The sequence below is a fragment of the Quercus lobata genome, chromosome 12 (assembly GCF_001633185.2).
Source record: "Quercus lobata isolate SW786 chromosome 12, ValleyOak3.0 Primary Assembly, whole genome shotgun sequence".
In the NCBI taxonomy this organism is placed as follows: domain Eukaryota; kingdom Viridiplantae; phylum Streptophyta; class Magnoliopsida; order Fagales; family Fagaceae; genus Quercus; species Quercus lobata.
Genome location: NC_044915.1, coordinates 30,785,959 through 30,807,252, shown reverse-complemented (window position 1 = coordinate 30,807,252; position 21,294 = coordinate 30,785,959). Strand labels below are relative to the sequence as shown.

At 35.6% G+C, this 21,294-nt stretch overlaps 3 protein-coding genes and 1 non-coding gene across 5 annotated transcripts; 2 read left to right on the top strand and 2 right to left on the bottom strand.

The window, feature by feature from the left end:
* Positions 1-7,532: 7,532 nt before the first annotated feature.
* Positions 7,533-14,537, bottom strand: LOC115969760 (protein root UVB sensitive 3). Of its 2 annotated transcripts, XR_004087068.1 has the most exons (16): positions 14,287-14,537; positions 14,143-14,200; positions 13,178-13,237; positions 13,047-13,085; positions 12,874-12,936; positions 12,645-12,701; positions 12,275-12,338; positions 10,970-11,053; positions 10,463-10,545; positions 10,249-10,378; positions 9,905-9,997; positions 9,047-9,185; positions 8,689-8,729; positions 8,413-8,600; positions 8,196-8,316; positions 7,858-7,944 (listed from the first exon to the last, which is right to left on the bottom strand). XR_004087068.1 is itself a non-coding variant. In XM_031089371.1 (15 exons), the coding sequence occupies exons 1-15, from the start codon at positions 14,403-14,405 to the stop codon at positions 7,846-7,848; spliced, it is 1,317 nt and encodes a 438-aa protein (XP_030945231.1). In that variant the 5' UTR covers positions 14,406-14,536; the 3' UTR covers positions 7,533-7,845. The 2 variants fall into 2 exon arrangements, 1 of the variants encoding a protein (XP_030945231.1); XM_031089371.1 differs by lacking the exon at positions 8,196-8,316 and having other exon boundaries at positions 7,533-7,944; positions 14,287-14,536.
* Positions 14,538-14,909: 372 nt separating this feature from the next.
* Positions 14,910-14,983, bottom strand: TRNAN-GUU. The gene has a single exon. It is a non-coding gene; the product is annotated as a tRNA-Asn (tRNA).
* A 110-nt stretch (positions 14,984-15,093) lies between these two features.
* On the top strand, positions 15,094-20,485 carry LOC115969827 (pentatricopeptide repeat-containing protein At1g69290-like). Its single transcript, XM_031089444.1, has 3 exons — positions 15,094-19,426; positions 19,663-19,719; positions 20,172-20,485. Exon 1 carries the CDS (start codon positions 15,180-15,182, stop codon positions 17,151-17,153), a length of 1,974 nt encoding a protein of 657 aa, XP_030945304.1. The 5' UTR covers positions 15,094-15,179; the 3' UTR covers positions 17,154-19,426; positions 19,663-19,719; positions 20,172-20,485.
* LOC115970536 (wall-associated receptor kinase-like 22) lies at positions 18,610-20,244 on the top strand. Its single transcript, XM_031090156.1, has 3 exons — positions 18,610-19,426; positions 19,663-19,719; positions 20,207-20,244. Exons 1-3 carry the CDS (start codon positions 18,610-18,612, stop codon positions 20,242-20,244), a joined length of 912 nt encoding a protein of 303 aa, XP_030946016.1.
* Positions 20,486-21,294: the final 809 nt, after the last annotated feature.

The following is a 21,294-nucleotide window of genomic DNA, read 5'->3' as shown; positions in this document are numbered from 1 at the left end:
TAAAGGTTTGAACTAAGGCTGTCCATGGGTCGGGCGGGTCGGGTTTGTGCCCAACCCGCAACCGACCCATTAGAGATCGGGTAGGGAAGTGCCGGACCCGCAACCGACCCGTATTAGGGTCAGGTTTTACGGGTCGGTTTCCCATCGGGTGAGCGGCGGTTTCGGGTGAGGCCGAAACCCGCCGGAGAGGACGAAAAACGTAGAAAATCGACGAGATCTCTCTCGATCCGTCCAAGATCCGGTGCGATCTAGCCGGATTTGGCAGAGATCTCGCCAAATCTAATGCTTTTTCCCCTAAATCGTGCTGGAAAAATCGCCGGAAAGCTTGAAATCGCAGCTCGTCGTTCTCTCTTCGGGCGGGTTGGGTTAAACGGGTTTTGAAGGAAGGGAACTGAAACCGAACCGCCGGCGTCGGGTTTTGAAGCTCGGGACCCGCGTCCGACCACCGGAGCTGTCGGATCGGATTGTAACGGGTCGGGTACGGGCGGGTCGGCGGGTGAGATGGACAGCCCTAGTTTGAACGTTTAGGTGTAAGTGAGAGTGAGAGTGAGACTGTGTTCTGGTAAGGGTGAGGGCGAAGAGAGACCTTAAATTCAGATGCCAACGTCAGGTGCCACGCTGGAACAGAAAAATGGGGTACTCGAGCTCACCAAGCTCGAGTACCACAAAAAGTGGTACTTTCCTATATATTTCCCAAACAGTGTTTTGGGCCTAAATATTTCAAAAATTACTGCTAATGGGCCATTTGCCCGTTCAATTCCATGGCCCAATGTCCAGGCGAGATTTGAACTTCAAAGAGTTATACCAGTCCTGGATTTGTCCATAAGCCTTGAAAAAAAAAATAGCAAGAGGCTTATTAGGCTGAGCTCCATTGATTACGCTATAAGGACAGGGCCTAGGTTTCAACACTTGGTCCTATCTACTGGGCCAGAAGCAGGCCTTACACGATTGAGACCAGCCCTTAACCCAGGCAGACTAGCTAAATGAACAGGTCTATTTGCGAGCAATGGCTTATTTATATTGCAGATGTGTGGATGTGACTGGAGCCCACAGTGCTCATCAAAAGACAAATTTAAATTTGAGCTTGACCGCAATTGGCGTTTGGTGGACTGCAACTAATTTCATTGCAAAGGCGCTCATCCAAGGGCCTGTGGAGGAAAAGGAAACACCTTAAATTGCCACTGTGAACTTACTAGAGCATCAAATTCCTTTGTTGTAAAATAGTATGTAGTATACAGTGATGACAATTAAATAACGATTTGTACGTGTGTAAAATAAGGAGCTTCATAGGTTATATTGCAAGTAAGTTTCGTCTATATATATAAACCCACACACACATACTTGCCCACAGTTTTTTATTCTCCAAAAGATATTAATTTTAATTTTCTCTCCCAAATTTGTCATTTATTAATACCATTTTAAAAAAAAAAAAAAAAAAAACCACCAATTAGAAGAGTATCCAAAAGTTTTCATAAAATACCAAAGTTGAGCATGATAATTAATCTTTCACTAATTAAGGGTTTCAATTCTCACACTTGAAAATAAAGGATTTTGATTTTTACACAATCACTATTTCAAATCTAGTTACTTATTTGCATTAAAATATAAATATTTTTGCATTAAAATGTGAATGTTTCTATATTAATTATGAACATGTGTGTAAAATAGTAGATATAAATAAGCGTGAATTAATATTTTCACCTTAAAATATATTACCACTAGAATATCAACAAGTTTTGTCTTTTTCTCATTGCTTGTTGCTATGACATTTGAACATGCGGCTGACTAGGCTTCAGTCGCAACTCCAGTCCATGGGCTTCTACCCTGGCTGTCCTGGCAGTGGCTTCAAGTGCTTCACCAATAGTGATTGCACCACCATGCCCACCATGGTACCTAATTGTTCAAACATGGTGGGAATGAAGGATGGGTCTTTATTAAAGACGCTTCTTACTCTCTCCTCCTTGAAACACTCCTTGAAAAGACAACTGGTCCCAAAGGGGAGGTAAAAATTGAATTTTTATGCTATGCTATATAACTATTCATTTTTTAAAAAACCTTTTATATGCTTTTTTTTTTTTTTTTTTGATAAACTTTATATGCTTTACTTTCTTTTGTTGTTACATGCAATTTAAATTAGAGGACATTTACAAATGTTATTTGTTTTATCGTTACTATTTTCATTATACTAACAAAATTATATACTTATTCTTGATGTGTTCAAAGAAAAGCAGAGAACTAAATGAGACATAATTTGCTTGGGAATGAATGTTATTCACCTTTAATTGAGACGAGACGTATATGCTTAATTGAGGAAAATTGACTTTATTTTCTTTTCCTTTGCTTTAGAGGGAAAATGCACGATTGCTGGAATGCAGAAAGTCATAAGACACATTTGTGATTTAATTGAGTGGACCATCAAGCCAGTTAGTATTTGAATTACCCCAAAAGATTTTTAGCAATTGCATTTCTAGAGTCCTGAAATCCGTTAATCAATATTAGTTCGTTATATTCCATGATTTCACTTGTAAGTAAAGAAACGTACAGTAATTTTGTTGTTGACTCTTATTCCAAAGGCGGTTGCAATTCTGTGAGATGTGCCTATGCATTTGGGAAATGAATTTATCCTTTTGAAACAATATATGCAAGAGTATAACAATAAATCTTCAATGAGGAGTTAGGACTACATCACCATGTCTTGGGCAAGCCATGTTCATTGTTCCTTATATTCTATCAAAATATAGGAACACCTACTCAATTGTTTCCCAAATAAATTACAGCTACACATTTTTAAGTGTTGCTGGTGAGTCTGTTATGAAAAAGTTGTCATAATTTAAGATATAACATGATTCACCCCTCAGTTCCTGCAAATTTTAGCATGGAGATTGACTGATGTTGTGGTTAGGCTTCATAATGAAGACTGATGTTCAATTTTGCTCTTGATACTCTGGCAATCTATTGTCTAATGGAATGATATCCCTATCCTGCCACAGCATTGTGGTTTATTAGTTGTGCTTCTGTGATAATAATTTATTGGTTGGTGATATATATACGCTCTCAGTGTGTCTTTAACCCAAAATCTCACCTGCCATCTCAATATTGTGGAAAGAGGAAGGGTAGTTTGAGCTATAGCTTGCTGGCACTTCTAAAAGGAAGTTATCTTAAGATTAGCCACAATTTGGTTCTTGCTGGTTTATACCTTGCAATGGAGCAATTAATTGTACAAAGTGTATTCATGAAGCTGTCTGGAAACCTTCACATTATTACTAATTAAATTTATAAAAATACTATTAATGTTATTTCCCACTTATTCTTGAAGGACAATTCTTCTCAACATGAAGTGGGAGATACAGATTATAGAGAAGATGCTGCTACTGGGCTGTCCATACCTACTTGCTCCAACTCAGGAGCCACAGAAGCTATGTTTCAAACTAACCCGTCTTTGGATATTGCCTCACAGCCTAATGAGGCTCCAGACACCGAACATGAATCTCGTAATCAACTTTAATTCGTTTACAGCTTATGAAATAATATTTTCCTCAATCTCTTTTTTTCTTTCAACAATCAACATATAATTTCAAGCACATTTAACCAAAATATGTGTGGGTAATCCATAGATAACTTGCATTAGAAGATCTCTGCTACTTCAATCATGTTATGTACGCTCTTATTTGCAGATGGTATGTATTATCTTCCACTGGCAGTCAGCTCTGTTGGTACTGAACCTCTTGGGAACAGTCTTGCCCCATCACCTCTACATGTGATCCAATCCCCACTGCCAGCACATGAATCTCGTAATCAACTTTTATTTATTTATAGCTAATGAAATAATATTTTCCTCGATTTCTATTTTTTTTTTAACAATAAAATTATAAATTCAAGCACATTTAACCAAAAGGTTTTTGTGTGGTTAATCCATTAATAAATTGCATGAGAACATCTTTGCTACTTTAATGACATTATGTATGATCTTATTTTGCAGATAGTAGGTATTGTCTCCCACCAGCAGCAAGTTCTGAATCTCGTTATCAGTCACTTCCACATGTGATCCAATCCCCACTACCAGCACATGAATCTCGTAATCAACTTTTATTCATTTACAGCTTATGAAATAATATTTCCTCAGTTGCTTTTCATTTTTCAAAAATCAACATATAAATTCAAGCACATTAAACCAAAAGGTTTATATGTGTTGTTAATCCATAAATAAATGGTATGAGCACATATTGCAACTTTAATCATGTTATGGATGCCCTTATTTTGCAGATGGTGGGTATTATCTCCCAAGATCTACTAGTTCTGGTGGTGCTGAAACTCTTAGGAACAGTCTTGCCCAATTACCTCCACATGTGATCCAATCCCCACTACTAGATAGTCTTCCTACCCAAAGGCGATGCCGACCTTACCATGGCTGGATTAGCAATGATGAGGAGGTGGATCTAGTTCAATTAACACCAGCTCCATTACCAGAGAGAGAATAGCAAAGTTGCTTAATGAGCTAGATAATAAAAAAGTGGGAGGATAAAAACCTAGGAAGGATAGAAAGAATTTTAATGATTAAAAAGTGATAGGATATAGAAGAAAAAAGTTGAAGAAAAAATAACTTTCCTTGTGTTTGGTTGAAAAAAATGAGAAAATTTTAATTTAGTTTGTATAGATTTTTTGTTATGCTCATGGTATATGAGAAGTATTAGTTTCCCATTATTTTTGGATCGTGGTTAAAGGTTTATTACGATAAAGCGTTAGCTTATTGGTACTTAATTATTAGGCTAATACTTATTAGCTTATTGGTACTTAATTATTAGGCTAATACTTATTACACGCGTATATATTTACACAGAAGTGTTTTTCAATTGAAAATGTGGGCTCAACCAACGATTTCAAGTTGCTTCCCTAATGATTAAGTCAAGGTTGCAAACTTGAAGTTCTCTCTCTTTCTCTCTCTATAAATGAAACTATGAAAACTGCATCTTCCAAATTGAGAGTCATGTAATGCAATAAGCCTTGAAAGAATAACAAGAGGCTTAGGCTGGGCTCCATTGAGTAGCTAGGACAAGGCCTAGGTTTCAACATTTGGTCCTATTTATTGGGCCAGGTGCAGGCCTTCACGATGGAGCTTGAATTTAGGTTGATACCTGCCTTTAAAACCCAGGCAGGCTAGCAAAATGGACAGGTCTATTTGTGAGCAAGGGCCTACTTATATTGCCGATGTGTGGATGTGACTAGAGCCCACAATGCTCAAAAGACATATTTGAACATGAGCCTGACTACAATAGGCATTTCGTGAACTACAACTGATTTCATTAAAAAGAGGCTCAACCATTGAAAACTTATTAAGACCATCAAATTCCTTTGTTGTGTCTTAAAATGTGATATTGTTTTTGCTCTTCAGTAACATACTTAGAAGTTTTGATGTGCAATCTAAAGGGCCAAGCTCCATTTTTTGTCAAACAATTGATCGCTGTTGAAGAGTAATGCTATGGGTATTACAAGTTTTATTATTGTGAATTTACAAATTAATGTCTTAGCAATTATAAAGAGACAATCTAAATATTTATTTATGTGATGGTTGAAGCCACCAACCACATTCATTACCATATTAATTTGTAAGTTTTATGTAGTAAAACATGTAATACCTTTAAAGCATTCATATTAAAAGTGCTAAAATGCACCAAAAACACAAAAACACAAAAAAAAAAAAAAAAAAAAAGAGGTTGTTATAAAAAAAAAGTTTTATATTATTTATTTCTTTATTTATTCTATATTTAAAACTGTAGACTATATAAGGATAATTGTCTATTCCTTTCAAGATTCTAATGGAAGATTATAGACAAAGATTGCTATACAGTCTTGATAAGGATAATAATTAACTATTCCTATGATTAAGGATTCTAATAGAAGGTAGACGATATCAACTAGAACTAGGGGATGGTAACTCACATTATAAAAAGGGTAATAAAGTCTGGCATAAACCCTAAGAATGAATTTAATGGCTCTTAGAAAGTAAGAAGCGTCTTTAGTAAAGACAACCATCTTTCCCACCATATATAAATCTAAACCAAAACTACAGCCTAAGTTTTTTCTCATTTTCTTGAATTCTTTTTTGCTCACTCTTGACACACACTTTCCCCTAATATTATTTATCGCAATTATTTTCTAAAGCTATAGTCTCACAATTTCTTGAATTTTTTTTTGACATTCATATTTTCTTAACCTAGTTTCTCGTAATTCTCATTTTTTCTTGATGTAAGGTTTTAGACCCCTTAACACAACATGTTTAACCTAATATTAAGCCAAGTTGATTAACAAGTTTGTTAATTAAATCTAGGTTAAACCATTATGTGTAAAACAAATATAATGTGGAAAGTAAAGAACACACAGATCTGATGACCTAGGAAAACCAAACCGGTAAAAACCTGAGAAGGATTTAATCTAGTTATCTTTAAGGTAAAAATAAATCCGCTATGAAAAAATTGAAGTTTGTACAAAAAAGAGTTAGCAGAGTTTTACCAAAAAAATTAAAAAAAAATTAAATAAAAATAAAAAAAAGAAAAAAGAAAAAAGAGAGAGTTAGTAGAGCGTGTTAAATGGAGCTAAATATTCAATCCATTCATAGCCCTATTACTATTGCCCCTGAATAAAATTCCACTAATATTAGATAAGATATTAGATTCAGAATAAAATAAAATAAAATAATTGCAATTGATCATGTTTTGATTGTTTTCCACAAAATAGGGGAAGTATGCAAATAAGGCTCTTAGCATTTTTTTTTTTTTTTTTTTAAATGATAGTTAGAATAAGAAATGGATTTGAATCTTGGATGTTACGGACACTAAAAAATGCCAACCAGTCAAAGTAGAAGGCTCCTAACATTTTCTCTAGTCCAATAATTGTTCTATCATTGCTTCTTTGTCTTATTTGGCATAACTGATTATGGTTTGTCATCCGGTAGAATGGTCATGTTTGATTTTGTCCTTTGTCACATTATCAATTTTCATTATGTTGATAGAAATACATCACATAACCATGCACATGAGAACTCTATGTTTGTGGATACATTGTTTTGAGAGAGAGTTCAACATATGGCATTCGCTCCTGATAATATATAGTCTCTTTATTATCAAACCAAGACACCAATCTGTTTTTGATATAAACAGAGATTTAACCATCAGAGACTTTACCAGTTGAGCTAACTGTGAATACTACTAGTACTTTATTAGTTCTTTTTCATGTATAAAGTGGTATCATCAAATTTCAACAATGAACTGTGAATACTAATAGTACTTTACTAATGATTAACCCCAAATCTCTTATACAATAATAAATGTGAATGCTCTTAACTTGTTAAAATAAAGATAAGGAAATATAAAGATTAAGATTAAAAAAATTCCTTTTTTAACTTAATATTTATTCATAATTCATGATCCATTTATACTCTCTAATCCTTTTTTTTTTTTTTTTTGAGAGAGATATAACCTATAATTTATAATTATATATAAAGTCAAAAGTTTTGAGTAAAGCTTTATGTAATAGAGGTGTTGAAACCTTCGTCTAAAAAAATGGTAAGTAAGATCTATGTTGTATGCAACTTCTTGAGAAATATAATGTGATGGCAAAAAAAAAAAAAAAAAAGGTCCCTTTTTGCCTAAAGGCTTGGGGTAGATCCTTAGCCTGCCAGAACCTCACTAGACCCTTCATTGGTAGTTATGTTCGTCTGTTAAGATTCTGTCAGCTAACTGTTCTCTCTATACTAATTCACCAAGATCCAATCAATGGCCTCGTGTCATAGCAAGTTGTACCAGTTTCACCTCTTATCACTATTTTTTCATGCGATAGACTAGAAATTACCTAGTCAATCTTTGCATCCAAAGGTCCACAGATCCAATTTGCCTTCCACATAATAGAAGGCGATAGAAGACGTTCCGTTTTCCAACCTGAAAACCTTAGCTGCAAAATAATGAAAGAAAGAATAAACTTGTATGTCATTTGGGAGACAAAAAATAAAGGGAAGTGAATATAATATAACATTTTTTGTGCTTCTGAATTCTCAGTAAAATTATTTTCATGAGTTCAGCTCCTTTTTAATTTCTTTAGTGTTTCCATTAAATGAAAAATAGCATGCATGCTCTCCAGCATTTGGAGAATACACTATAACCCTTGATCTTATGCATCAACACAATGGGTGGGATCCAACAGACCTGGAAAGATTAGTAGTGTATTGGATATCCCAGCCATCAGTGGAGATGGATTTCTATTTTTATAGAAAAGGACGGTATTTTAAGTACTCCAGTTGCCTCCCCATATCATGATGTATTTGCTCTTCATCCAAATGGGCATAACACATCATGTTATCAGATCAGTGAAAATGCAAATATGCAACTTATCACAAGGAAAGGAAAAACATCAAAGACGTACCTTTCGAATAAAAACTTCATACTGTTTATCCATCCATGATTGGCTTTCCAAGTGCACAGACTTATTTTTATCTGTAAGATTTGCCATAACTAGTGCGTGAAAAAATGATTGTAAGACATCTTTAGATGTCGAATCTTTGTGCAGAATAGAACTGACGATTCCCTTCTTCTCCACTAGCAAGTACTTTGCTGTAAATACCAAAGAACAAATAATGAGCTAGAGATTATAATAAAAAATTAATTTGTTAAATAGGACAAGTATTGATTAGAGCTCAACCTTTCTTGTAATGAGATCCTGCAGAATGCAACACGTCCATCCTATTAAAAAATATTACCCAACTTGTCAATTTTGTATGACATTATGAAATTATGAGAGCAATGATTATAGGAGCTAGCTCATAGCTTTTTTATTATATATATTGAGTAAAGCCATGGTCTTCCTGAATGGGGAATGCTTTGAGATATGCAAAGCAGTAATTTTATGATTGAGGTGCCTTCCCAAACAAGTTGTTGCACAACTGCCATCAGAGCATCACTGCTCTTTATACAACAAATAGTTCTAGATGGAAAAGGAACCCGAGAGTCTAAAGGAGCCTCAATGTGAATTTCATAGACTTACAAATTTTAAAACTTACAGTTCCAGGTGATTAAGTGAAGATACCCTCGCACCTAAACGTACTTGCATGTGCATTGATTTAACACTCCTTGAGCTCGATGAAGTGGTCCATATGGGCAACACATGTTCCATTTTAGAGACTGTTTCGGGTGAGAGAACTGGAAAAAGAATTCAGATGTCGGTGTTAAAATCCCATTGAAACAGAAGATGAAGGCCTTACAATAACAAAGCCTCAATCCCAAAACTATGGGTTGGAAAATGAAGACCTTAAGAAATTTAAATCAAGCATCAGGACAAGGAAAAAAAAAAAAAAAGATTTAGAGCTTGTATTAAAACTAAAAGAAATGATATTGCACTTGCACTCTTGTGACATAGCACATGGATTTGTCAACACAAAACGGAAAAATAAAAACCACCATAATAACACAGTGAATTTATAATATTCAAGAGCAACTTGAGTAGGCTTGTAAAGCCCAGCTTTGAACCTGTTGATTTATGAGTTTGCATTAAATTAAAAGCAATGATGGTGCACCAGTACTCTTGTGATATAGGGCATGGATTTGTTAACAATGGATTTGTTAACAAACAAGACCGTAAAAAGGGAAAATAAAATCAACATAATAACAAGGTGTATCAATATTGAAGAGCAAGGTGTGTGGGATTGGAAAACCCCAGCTTTGACTCTGTTAATGGTACCAGTTGAAATTCTGGCCCTACAAAAACACAAAGTGGCTAGAATTCTGACCAGGTTACAGCAGTCTAATAATTGCTGGTTCTTCATAACATTTGTTTAGGAACCCAATTAACAATAAGTTGCAATGGCAGGAGATACAAAAAGCTTGGTCAGCCCTATGGAAACAACCACCTAAGGTCCTACCTTGGCCAGTCTTCATGAAATACTGAAAAACAATTGAGCTCCTCTCAGGATTTAATGTAGTCAAGGCAAGGCACCGGACAGCCCTGTAGTTTGCTGCAAAAAAAGAAAGGTACTGCTGAATAAGGCTAAATATAAAACCCACAAATCAGATTAAAATTCACAAAAGTAAGTTAATAAATATAAGATGGAATGAAGAAAGGAAGTGATGAAACATCTCAAAATCTTATAATTAACTCCTCACAGCTGTGACCCACAGATTCCAATATCAGAAGAGCTTGAGGAAGGCACATGCTAGGTGCCACAGTTAAAAAGAAGATTCCATGCAGCAATTAAGTGGAACTTACCATACATATGGAACATGGTGAGAGACAGAAAACAAAACCAAATAGATAGTGCATGCCCCGTTGTGACGCGAGCAAGAAGCATGCCCAAAGCCATGCCAATCATTGTTGCCACTGTCTCTTGACTTCCTTCCTAAAAGCATCATACAAAAACATGCCAACAGTCTTACCAGCTTATCAAAGGTCTTCACAGTTATTTAGTAGGCAGTAGTAGTACCTTCGCAGATATATCTGCTGCATTATTCTGAAGGGCAAAATGCTGTGTCAAAGCAGCCCTGGTTGCTCCACTTGCAACACCAGCTAATTGGGAACACAATAAAAAAAAAATTAAATAAAAAACATGGAATTTAGCCCCCCCACCCCCCCAATAAAAAATAATAAAAAAACAGTAATTCTGACTACTTCTCTCTTGCCGCGTCTTTTTCCTTTTAGTTATTTTATATAAAATTTTAAAGAGGATGCAAAGGTATAGATATTATTACAATCATTAAGAAGCATTCCCATAATTCAAAAAAGCTGTAACTCTTTTGGCATATTGAATAGTTTAAAGGATGTTTACATTAAAATCAACAATCAAATAATCTTCAGTGATACATATACAGCAATAAAAAATGTAATTTTTATATTCCACAGCCGGAGAAACAAAAATAAACAATCAACTAGCAGCTTTCAGTGGATCTACTAGGTCTTCAGATTGTATGATTTAAGGAAAACAGGTACTTACTGAAGGATCGTGATAGGCTCCCCAAGCAAACTATAAACACAAAAGCTGAAGGAAACAAAGGGGAAAGAAGGTCCATCAACATTCCTGAAAACAGTAAAAAAAGCCTTTCTGGTCAATTCAACTTTGAAGACAAAATCAAAAGCTAACAAAACCACAACAAACTATATAACAATCAGATATAACTGGTACTAGCATTTGACTGAAAGGGAAATATCAGTCTTGTGATCCTCTTATGAATTTGTTATACAGTACAAGGGCTTGAATTATTTGAGGAAGAATATGCGACAACATTCACCTAATATAAATATGAAGCTCTTCAGAATTTAGAAGCCACTCTCCACAACATTAGTGGTAACAGGGTCAACCAGCTATTAGCGGCCAAAAGCAATATCATTTAGAAACAACACTTTAAAAAATTATAACACGGTTAAACAAAGGAAACACTATTTGTAGGAAAACCTGCAAAGGAAGTCTGGTAATGCCGTATAAAAGAACTACAAAACCAGTGAAAATTTTAGACATTTAATATGAGTAATACGACATTACACGTTACTGTTAACATCAGTGAAATAATAAAATTAGTTACTACAGCCGATTGGTATGTAAATATAGACACTTAGTAATTGTTAGTTTATAGATAGCATTATCAGTATAGCACATATATTGTAGCTCAAATGGTAGAGTGTTCTAAATGTTTTACCTATCAAAAAAAATCAGTATAGCACATATATTATTACATATAAAAAAAAATTAACACATAATTATGCATAAAACATTAAGATTGCATGTACAGATACACTATTTACCTCAGCTTGTTCACATACACAATAGTTAAAAGAGATTAAGGAAAGGCCAAGAGCCTTCTGGTTGAGTGACATTGGGTAATTCTGTCCATGGGGAGAGTCTGGGTTCAAATCCCTCCACACCAACTCATTGTAAGCAAGAGATCAAAGAAATCCTATCAGAGTGTCATGCATACACACAAATTCCACAAAGGACTTTTATGTTCTTCCTTTTATAATTTAGAATTAATAAATCAATGGACACCAACATTTTGGGACTCCATTGGAAGTTAAAAATATCAAGCATTTCAGATCTAAAAAACAAACTGAAGCTAGCAAGAGATCTGTCAGCACACAGATCAAAGGGGAGTATGTGTCTCCTAGCCCTTTCTCTCAAGCATACGTACACATACACATGGGTTTATCAAAAAGAAAAGAAAAATACACATACATGGAATTTTATAGGGGATGTTAGAGGATCCAATTCCAAAACTGTAAAGAAACCAAAATGATGAGACCATACCAAGATCATTCATAAGATCTGCTACCAAACGCCACATTTTGGCATTGCTATCCAGGTTTGAGCCCTGAAGAATAGAGGGTCAGACAGAAGCATAGTTTTCTGAGGGAATATGAAGACAGAATTTTAGAAATGGACTCAACATTATTCCACCATCTTTACTCAAAGAATAAACAGAAGCCCTTTATCAAGTTACCAACAAACCATTCTGAACTACTATTACCAAATGTTCTTTCTTTCGTCAAATTATGTGGATTCAAGTATTTCCTAAGGTCTTACTCTTCCATCTAAACAATGCATGCTATGTTTATGAATAAGAGTATGCTCTAAATCTTATATGTAATAATGAGGATGGAAGAATAGAACAACACACCTGGTAGAATGTGAATAAGATACCTCCAAGCATTCCAGTTAGGTCCCTCAGAAACCACTGCAATAATTTTAATGTTCAAAAAAAATTGTCAACTTATTGCAAACTCAACAACTCACAAGCCAACTCCCAAGTTTGAATCAGTTTGGAGTCAGCTGTTCTTAACACAGTATTGCAAATACAAACTACATTAATGTAAAACTAGCACATGCAAAAACAAGTCTGTGCTTACCTGAAATGTGGCGCCAATTACAGTAGCTGATTTCTCACCAACCCCAATTGCACTAAGAAGAGCCTAATAGTGATTTGAGCACCACATTTTAGTAATAAATTCTACTCCGAGTAATCATCAGTGGGCTTCTAAAAATGAATTGAAAAGTTATAAATGAGAAACATAGAGCTTACTTGTGTAGAAAGCATCATCCGAATATATGTGGAAAGGCCCTAAAGGAAATATTAAGCCATGAACCTATAGTTAGCAACAATTTCCCAAAATTTTATGGTACTTATGAAAATATTAGTGTGTTGATATTTACCTGCAGTAAATCCCAGACTTGAAAAGGAACATAATCTGGAGTCACACTACTAGGAAAACCCTGCATGTTTTTTCTCCCAGAGATTAAGAAAACACAGATTGGATTTGATTTTTGATATTAAATGAAGGATCCCAAAATTTGACACCAATTCAATTTTCATCCTTAAAATTTAAAAAAGTTGCAATTCCATCCTTGAAATCGTCAATTTCCAGATAAATTTCTAGTCCGTTTTTTAAGTGCCGCATCAACATTCTATTCGCCATGTATATAAATTATCAATGGAAAATGCTAGAGCTACTATAAATTTTACTACAAAAGTTTACAAATTGATGCGGTAATGAATGTGATTGGTGCTAAATCAACAATATAATAAATAAATTTCTTAATTAATTTTTTGTTTTGTGTCTTAAAAGTTGACACATTAGTTTGTAATGCCTGTGTAATAAAATTTGTAGCAGCTATAGCATCACTCATTTATCTAGAACAATGCTAAGAACATAAATAGTAGGAAAACGCTAAAGCTAATACCAATATTAATACAAAATAGTAACAAGCTGCCATGGCAACGAATATGATTTGTGCCATATTAACAACATAAATAAATAAATTTTTGAATTATATTTTTTTTGTGTTTAAAACATAGACACATCAGTTTGTAAAATTTTATGCAGCAAAATGTGTAGGAGCTATAGTATCATCCTTTCTTTTGTCACAAAATTTTTCACAATTTGTTAAGGTGTCAAGCTGTAACTGGTGTAACATCAAATTTGTATTACATTACTACAGGTTGTGAGAATATTTGGGTTATAAGACTTGATGATTTATCTAATAAGGAGTGAAGGATAAAATTGATAACACAAAATTACAACTTTTTTAAACTTTAGCAAGGAAAATCAAATTTAGACCAGATTTCAAGGACCAAAAGTGCTTTTTAGCCCATTGACCAGAGAGAAAGAATTACTTGCCTCTGGTACAAATGCTTGGAGAACCCTTCTCCAAACATGGTTGAATCGACCACCAGACCTGTATATCATTTTTTTTATATAACAAAATTGCTAATCAAATAAAGAAAGAAAAAAAAAAGAGTTAAAAATAGAGAAAGGAGAAACCTTTGGATGAAAAGAGAAGGAGAGGCGGTGATGGTGGCAGTTTTTGAGAGCTTGGTGGAAGAGGAGCCATTCCATTCTTCCAATATGATCTCTGAATAAGATGGTGATGAAGTTTCCATGGAAAACTGGAAGTGCGTTTAAAAGTACAGAGCTAAATAAGCTTTGGCTCAGTCGGATCCACAGTTGAGCAGCCTTTGTTCTTTTCTTTGGCTGTTTTGAGTTTTGGCCAATTGTAAAACTGAGTACAACTAGCAACGGTTGTATGCCATCAATGTCTTTTTTTTTTCACAATATGTGGGGTCTATTCTACGATTGTGTGATCCCACTAATGTGAGACTTCCAAGTACATGCAATCCATACATAAGATATTTTTCTAACAAATTCACAAGTCAGGTTTTTTTAAATAAAAAAAAAATTATAATGATTGAGAAAAAAAATTCAAAAATAAAAAAAAGAAGAAGATGAAAGAATTATAACAATATATAAACATGTTTTTGTTAGAAACATTAAGATATCATAATACTATTTAGCTACAAAATTTTTGACAAATTTTTGTGAGGCCCCTTTTTGAAAAATTCTTCTTACCCAAAAATCAGAAGAATATCCAAAATGAACAAAAATCACGCTAGAAGGAGGGCTTGAACCTCCGACCTTGTGGTTAACAGCCACACGCTCTAACCAACTGAGCTATTCCAGCTGTTGTTAACACCCAAAACAATTTTAACTTTTCAAAATCTTCAAGTCCCAACCTTGAATCTACCTACCGATGGAACCTTTTTTTTTTTGCTGAATTACCTACCGATGGAACCTTGAAACAGACATTTTTTGCCAATGTTCGAATTAACCCGAAGACTCTCAGTTCCAAGGCAAGGTGCAGTGCAGAACAATAGAGAATGTGGAGAAAAGCAAAAACTCTCTCCTTTCTCTCCCACAGACCATTCTCTTCCTTCACACCTGAGACCCCAAACCCAACTCTCTATTCCTTTCTCCAACCCTCCATTTTTTCTCTCAACAAAACAACAACCCCATCTCCCAAAACACCTTCACAAGACACAAAGCCACAACCTTTGACCCAAAACCACATAGCCACTTTAGAAACCAATCTCCACCAAGCCCTTGTCACAAGCAACACTGATGAGGCCTGGAAGTCCTTCAAGACTCTCACTGCAAACTCTGTTTTCCCAAGTAAGTCTCTCACAAACTCTCTCATCACCCACTTGTCCTCGCTCAGTGACATTCACAGCCTCAAGAGGGCTTTTGCTTCTGTAATTTACATCATTGAGAAAAACCCAGATGAGTTAAAGTTTGAAACTTTGGTGAAAGTTTTGGATTCTATGAAAACTGCCAACACTGCTGCACCTGCTTTTGCTTTGATTAGATGTATGTTTAAGAATAGGTATTTTGTGCCATTTGGGTTGTGGGGCAATGTGGTAGTTGAAATCACTAGGAAAAATAAAAACTTTGCTGCCTTTTTGCGGGTTTTCGATGAATGTTGTAGAATTGCTAGGGATGAGAAGCTGGATTTTATGAAACCCGACTTGCCGGCTTGTAATGCGGCATTGGAGGGGTGTTGTTGTGAGCTTGAATCCTTGAGTGATGCAGAGAATGTGGTTGAAACTATGTCGGTTTTGGGAATTAGGCCCGATGAATCGAGTTTTGGCTATCTTGCATATTTGTATGCACTTAAGGGGCTTGAGGAAAAGATAATTGAGTTGGAAAGTTTGATGGGTGGGTTTGGTTTTTCGAATAAAAGGGTCTTTTTTAGCAATTTGATTAGTGGGTATGTTAAGTTGGGCAATTTAGAATTTGTTTCGAAAACTATTCTGCATAGCTTGAAGGTAGAGGGAGAAGGTACAATTTTTGGGGAAGAAACTTATTGTGAAGTGGTTAAGGGATTTCTAAACAATGGAGGTATCAAGGGTTTAGCAACTTTGATCATCGAAGCTCAAAAGTTAGAGGCTTCAGATGTTGTGGTTGATAGCTCTGTTGGGTATGGTATTGTTAATGCCTGTGTTAAACTTGGATTATGCGATAAGGCACACAGTATTCTTGAGGAAATGGATGTTCAGGGAGGTTCTGTGGGGCTTGGGGTCTATGTGCCAATCTTGAAGGCTTACTGCAAAGAGCATCGAACAGCTGAAGCTACTCAATTGGTCATGGAAATTAGTAATTTGGGTCTTCAGTTGGACGTAGAAATCTATGATGCTCTGATAGAAGCATCCATGTCAAGCCAAGATTTTCCATCAGCTTTTTCTTTGTTTAGGGACATGAGGGAAGCTAGAATACCTGAACTTAAGGGGAGTTACTTAACTATAATGACTGGCTTAATGGAGAATCATCGGCCTGAGCTGATGGCAGCCTTCTTAGATGAGGTTGTTGAGGATTCTCGAATTGAAGTGGGAACCCATGACTGGAATTCAATTATTCATGCATTTTGTAAATCTGGGCGGTTAGAAGATGCGAGGAGGACTTTGAGAAGGATGATATTCCTCCAGTTTGAACCAAATGACCAGACATATTTGTCCCTAATTAATGGGTATGTGACTGTGGAGAAATATTTCAGTGTTTTGATGCTTTGGAATGAGGTTAAACGAAAAGTCTCCAGTGATGGACAGAAGGGGGTCAAATTTGATCACACCCTGGTGGATGCATTCCTTTATGCTCTGGTTAAGGGAGGTTTCTTTGATGCAGTGATGCAAGTTGTGGAGAAAACTCAGGAGATGAAGATCTTTGTAGATAAGTGGAGGTACAAGCAAGCATTTATGGAGACCCATAAAAAGCTCAAAGTGGCAAAATTGAGAAAGAGGAACTTTAGAAAAATGGAATCACTTGTTGCTTTCAAGAATTGGGCTGGTCTAAATGCATGAACTTCAACAGTTCCCAGCATCCATGTTATCCATTCAAGCTTCTGCTGACATCTCTGGCTGATTAACAACCACCTTTAATGGAATTTTTAGGCAAAGGTACTTGATAATTGGCTCACTTTTTTTTAAAACTGGGCTCATTTGGATGCATGTACATCAAAAGTAGCTTTATTTTCCATTCGTTTGGGCTCACAATCACAGTTTAAATCATGGTAAATAGTGTGTGAGAATCCAACGAGGATGTCGAGATATATGGTCTATAAGAGCATTCCCAAAAGTTGAGCTGGTTTGAAGCAGGAACTGCAGAAGCACCTGATACTTGACGTTGTTGAGCAAGGCGTTTGCTGACAATGCAGAGAAGTGTTTGCTTGGCATTTTCAAATGTAAATGAACGAGAACTCAAGGAAAATGAAAGACCTTATTGCTTTTCTAAGTTCACCAAGGCTTCTGCTAGTGATACAAAGCTCAGAGGCTGCCCCACCCACACTGGAGGGAAGTTTTGAAATTGTATCGGTTACTAGTGTTGAATTTCATAATTTCATAATAAATTCAATAATGTGGCTGAGGCAGTTTAACCAGGTTTTTTATGTGGATTAGAATTTAATAACTCTATTTGGCAGAATGTGTGGAAATTTATGTGTTAATGGAGGGAATCAGTTAAAGAGTATACTCAATAATGGGGCTTCTCTCAAGCTGCTCAGCTTCACTGGGAATGCAGGGCAACTCTAATTTTTTTTTTTTTTTTGCCGAAAGCTGCAATAGGAAAACTTGCTGTTTGATATTTTATTTCTCCAAATTGGAATGTAGTCTGGAACTTTAAGTGATTTTCCCCCACACCAGCATAAATTAAAACCCTTGTATTGTGATTGTAAGCAGTTGAATGGGCAGTATAGTTTTCATTCTTGTTTTGATTATTGAACTGAGATCAATGAAGGGCTTATTTAACCTGTAATAGTTAAGTTGTAAGTTTACTATGCATCTGGATGTGTTGGCACTTGAATTGTTAAAAAGTAAGTGATGTTCTTCTATTCTTTGGGTGCTCCTAAAAGCAAACCCTTTCTCCATTTCTAAAGCCCTTTTTCAGTTTTTGTGTGCAAGTGGGTTTAAAGACTATCCACAATCTGCGCGTAGACACCACTAGGTAGAAAGGTGTAAATGTGAATGTGTTTGTATCACCCTCGAGCCCACCATTTTTGGCCGAATTTTATCTTTAGTCCTTACTGTTGATGTAAATGCATGTTGCTTTATAGCTAGAATCCATAACAGATGGGCACATCTTTTTAGGAAGAAAAAAAGGAAAAAGGACAACGTTGAAAATGATCACCTCCACCGAAAAAGAACAGTCTTCCAGCCCCTCCCTTGTCTCTTCAAAAATGTAACACACAAGTGTACCACTTCTTTTACTTTGCTTCATATTTCATGTTTATGAAGCTCCAAACTGTTACCAAAACCTTCACCAATGTCACTCACCCCTACTGCATGGCTCTTCATCAACATCCTGCTCTTGCTCCCCTTACTTCACACTGTCTTAGCCACAGCACACAACACCCCAATAAATGGTACATGTGATGACACATGTGGCACCATCCCCATAAAGTACCCCTTCGGCACTGGATTTGGATGTGGCCATCCTGTCTTTGCCAGATACATAAAATGCAGTTCCGGGACACTCCAATTCTCTACTGGCACCGGCATTTACACTATCTCCTCAATCGACTACCCGAGCAACACCATAGTTCTCACAGATCCCCTCATGTCAACCTGTTCTTCAATGCAAAACTCAGGAAGCTTCATCTTAGATAGGACCAGCCCCTTCACTATAACATCTGATGATATTTTCGTTCTGCTCGGATGCTCAACAACGTCTCCTGTGTTTGATGCTGATGAAGAACTATGTGATACCGGATCAGGCTCTCGCATTTGTAGAGGGCTGTATTCTTGCAAGGGAGTGACAGGCATTGGTTTGCCACAAAATGCACCTGTTTCTACATGTTGTGTCTATGACTCACCACTTGGCCTTGGCTCAGGTTATGCATTGGACCTTCCTAAGCTCCAATGCTCATCATATACATCAATCTACGGGTTTGGGGATGATGAGGGGGATCCGATGAAATGGAAATTCGGAATCTCTTTGCAGTATAATGATTCATATGACACCGAGACGTGCAAGGACTGTGAAGCAAGTGGTGGCTTGTGCGGTTTTGCTGGTTTGGACCAGTCATTTGCTTGTGTTTGTAAGAATGGGGCAAACAGCAGCAACAACTGCCTTGGACGAGGTTAGTTCATAACCATGCTTATTTTGTTAATGACAGTTTTCTTTCAAATCAGGGATCTCCTCCAACTTATTATGTGTTTAAAACACAAGTAGATGATTATTAGAATTTCTACATTACAGATTGGAAAAAATTATGTCTGTTGGTAATGACATGGACTTTGGCCAAGTTATGTTGGATTTTGTTTGTAACTTAATATGTCTGAATATGAAATTTGATATGTGGTTTGATATGATTAGGGTATGCTTGGAGTGGGACATGGGGACTAAAAATTCAACTGAAGATGATTCTTGGAGGTACATAAATTGCAGTGCCTTTATCTTTTTTCTACTTTATGTTTCACTACCTTTCCCACCAAAAGTCTTCGTTTGCTGAAGAATTTTTAGGCAGGGTAATGCTTTGCCTTTTTCTTTTTAATAATCCAACTATATTCATAATGGCCAAGAGCCGTGCAATTCAACTAGCACCTCTTGGTATTTTCAACAGAGACATCTAGGGTTCAAATCTCTCGTCCCCCAACTATTGGATTATCAAAAAAAATAATATTGTAATTGGAATGCTCACTTTTTTCTTTTTAATAGTTTTGAAACCAAAATCTCAACATTAATTCAAAACTACCCCTAAGTTCTAGGGTTTAAATTTTTAAAATGTAATTTCCAAGAAAAAATGAACTTGTATATACACCAGGTGATATGATAAGAAGTTAATATGCACATGATGCTTTCTCTTTTTACTTTTTTTTTGCTAGGAATCTGGCTCTCTTGGATGTTGCTATTTTTATAGGATGCCTCAAAACTCTGGGCGATACAAACTACCAATGAAGGGCTTATTTGGAACACTTCTCTCACACTCTTGGTGAAAGTGGTGACATTGTCATTCCTATAGGGTTCATTTATAATTCTCAAAAGTTGTTCTCAAAGATCTCAATTTTGAGTCTAGGAGTTTTGCAGACTAAATGGTTTTCTAAATCAGATTAGAGGATTGAGACAGATAATATGGTTTGGGTGGCTGCTGTAACTATTTGATGTCAACTTTAGATGCATTCTATTTGTTTATTCTATATTTGTCATGACTCTTCTTCTTTATTTGGTATTGCTAATGGTGACATATATGCTCCTTTAGTTTGCAAATATGAGCTATTTAACCTCACATTTATAATAGTATTATATTCTCTACAATTTAGCAGATCAAAAATATTCTCTACAGTGTTATATTTTCTGAAATACATGAATGTTGATCAAAATGAATCCCGCCAAGTGAGTCCTATGCATGCATAGAGGAGCCACTTTCGTTTGATTCAATATAATTGGATGGTAACTCTTAACATTATTATTAAATGTAATTATGAGTTGTAATATATTGTGACTGATCCATAGGTTAAGGTTTTGTAAGTATAAGGATCATATGTTTCAAGTAAAATTGAGAAAGTTCATTTTACGGGTAGGATCTTATTTCTTGTATTTAAAAGTATATATGATATCATGTCATCTAAAGTTTTAAATAACTAGTCGATGTGCCCACATGATGTGCGGATACATTATGATGTGCATAGACATCACTAAGAGCTTTTTAGATTAATAAGAATCTCCTAGTGTTTCTAATGGTGATATACAGGATTTGGGCACAAAAACAATTTATGAGGAAGTATAGAACTAAACCAATTGGTGAGAAAATGAACAACAAAATACCTATTTGAAGATGCAAGCAAGCTGATGTGTAGTAAGATAGTTAACTTATCATTTAGTATAACATACCTCATTTCATCCTTTTTCAAATCTTTATAAGAACGAAATTGTAGCTTATATGGCCTTGGAAATATTGCAATAGCTAATTTTGTACAATTATAATCAATTGCAAATTTTTGTTAGAAA

Coding starts and splice junctions, on each gene's coding strand:
- LOC115969760 (XM_031089371.1), bottom strand. CDS start 14,405: ATGGAAACTTCATCACCATCTTATTCAGAGATCATATTGGAAGAATGG. Junction 8,730..9,046: donor TCACTTAATCACCTGGAACT/GTAAGTTTTAAA, acceptor ATTTTTTAATAG/GATGGACGTGTTGCATTCTG. Junction 8,601..8,688: donor AGGATCTCATTACAAGAAAG/GTTGAGCTCTAA, acceptor TGGTATTTACAG/CAAAGTACTTGCTAGTGGAG.
- LOC115970536 (XM_031090156.1), top strand. CDS start 18,610: ATGTCACTCACCCCTACTGCATGGCTCTTCATCAACATCCTGCTCTTG. Junction 19,427..19,662: donor CAACAACTGCCTTGGACGAG/GTTAGTTCATAA, acceptor TGATATGATTAG/GGTATGCTTGGAGTGGGACA. Junction 19,720..20,206: donor ACTGAAGATGATTCTTGGAG/GTACATAAATTG, acceptor CTATTTTTATAG/GATGCCTCAAAACTCTGGGC.
- LOC115969827 (XM_031089444.1), top strand. CDS start 15,180: ATGTGGAGAAAAGCAAAAACTCTCTCCTTTCTCTCCCACAGACCATTC.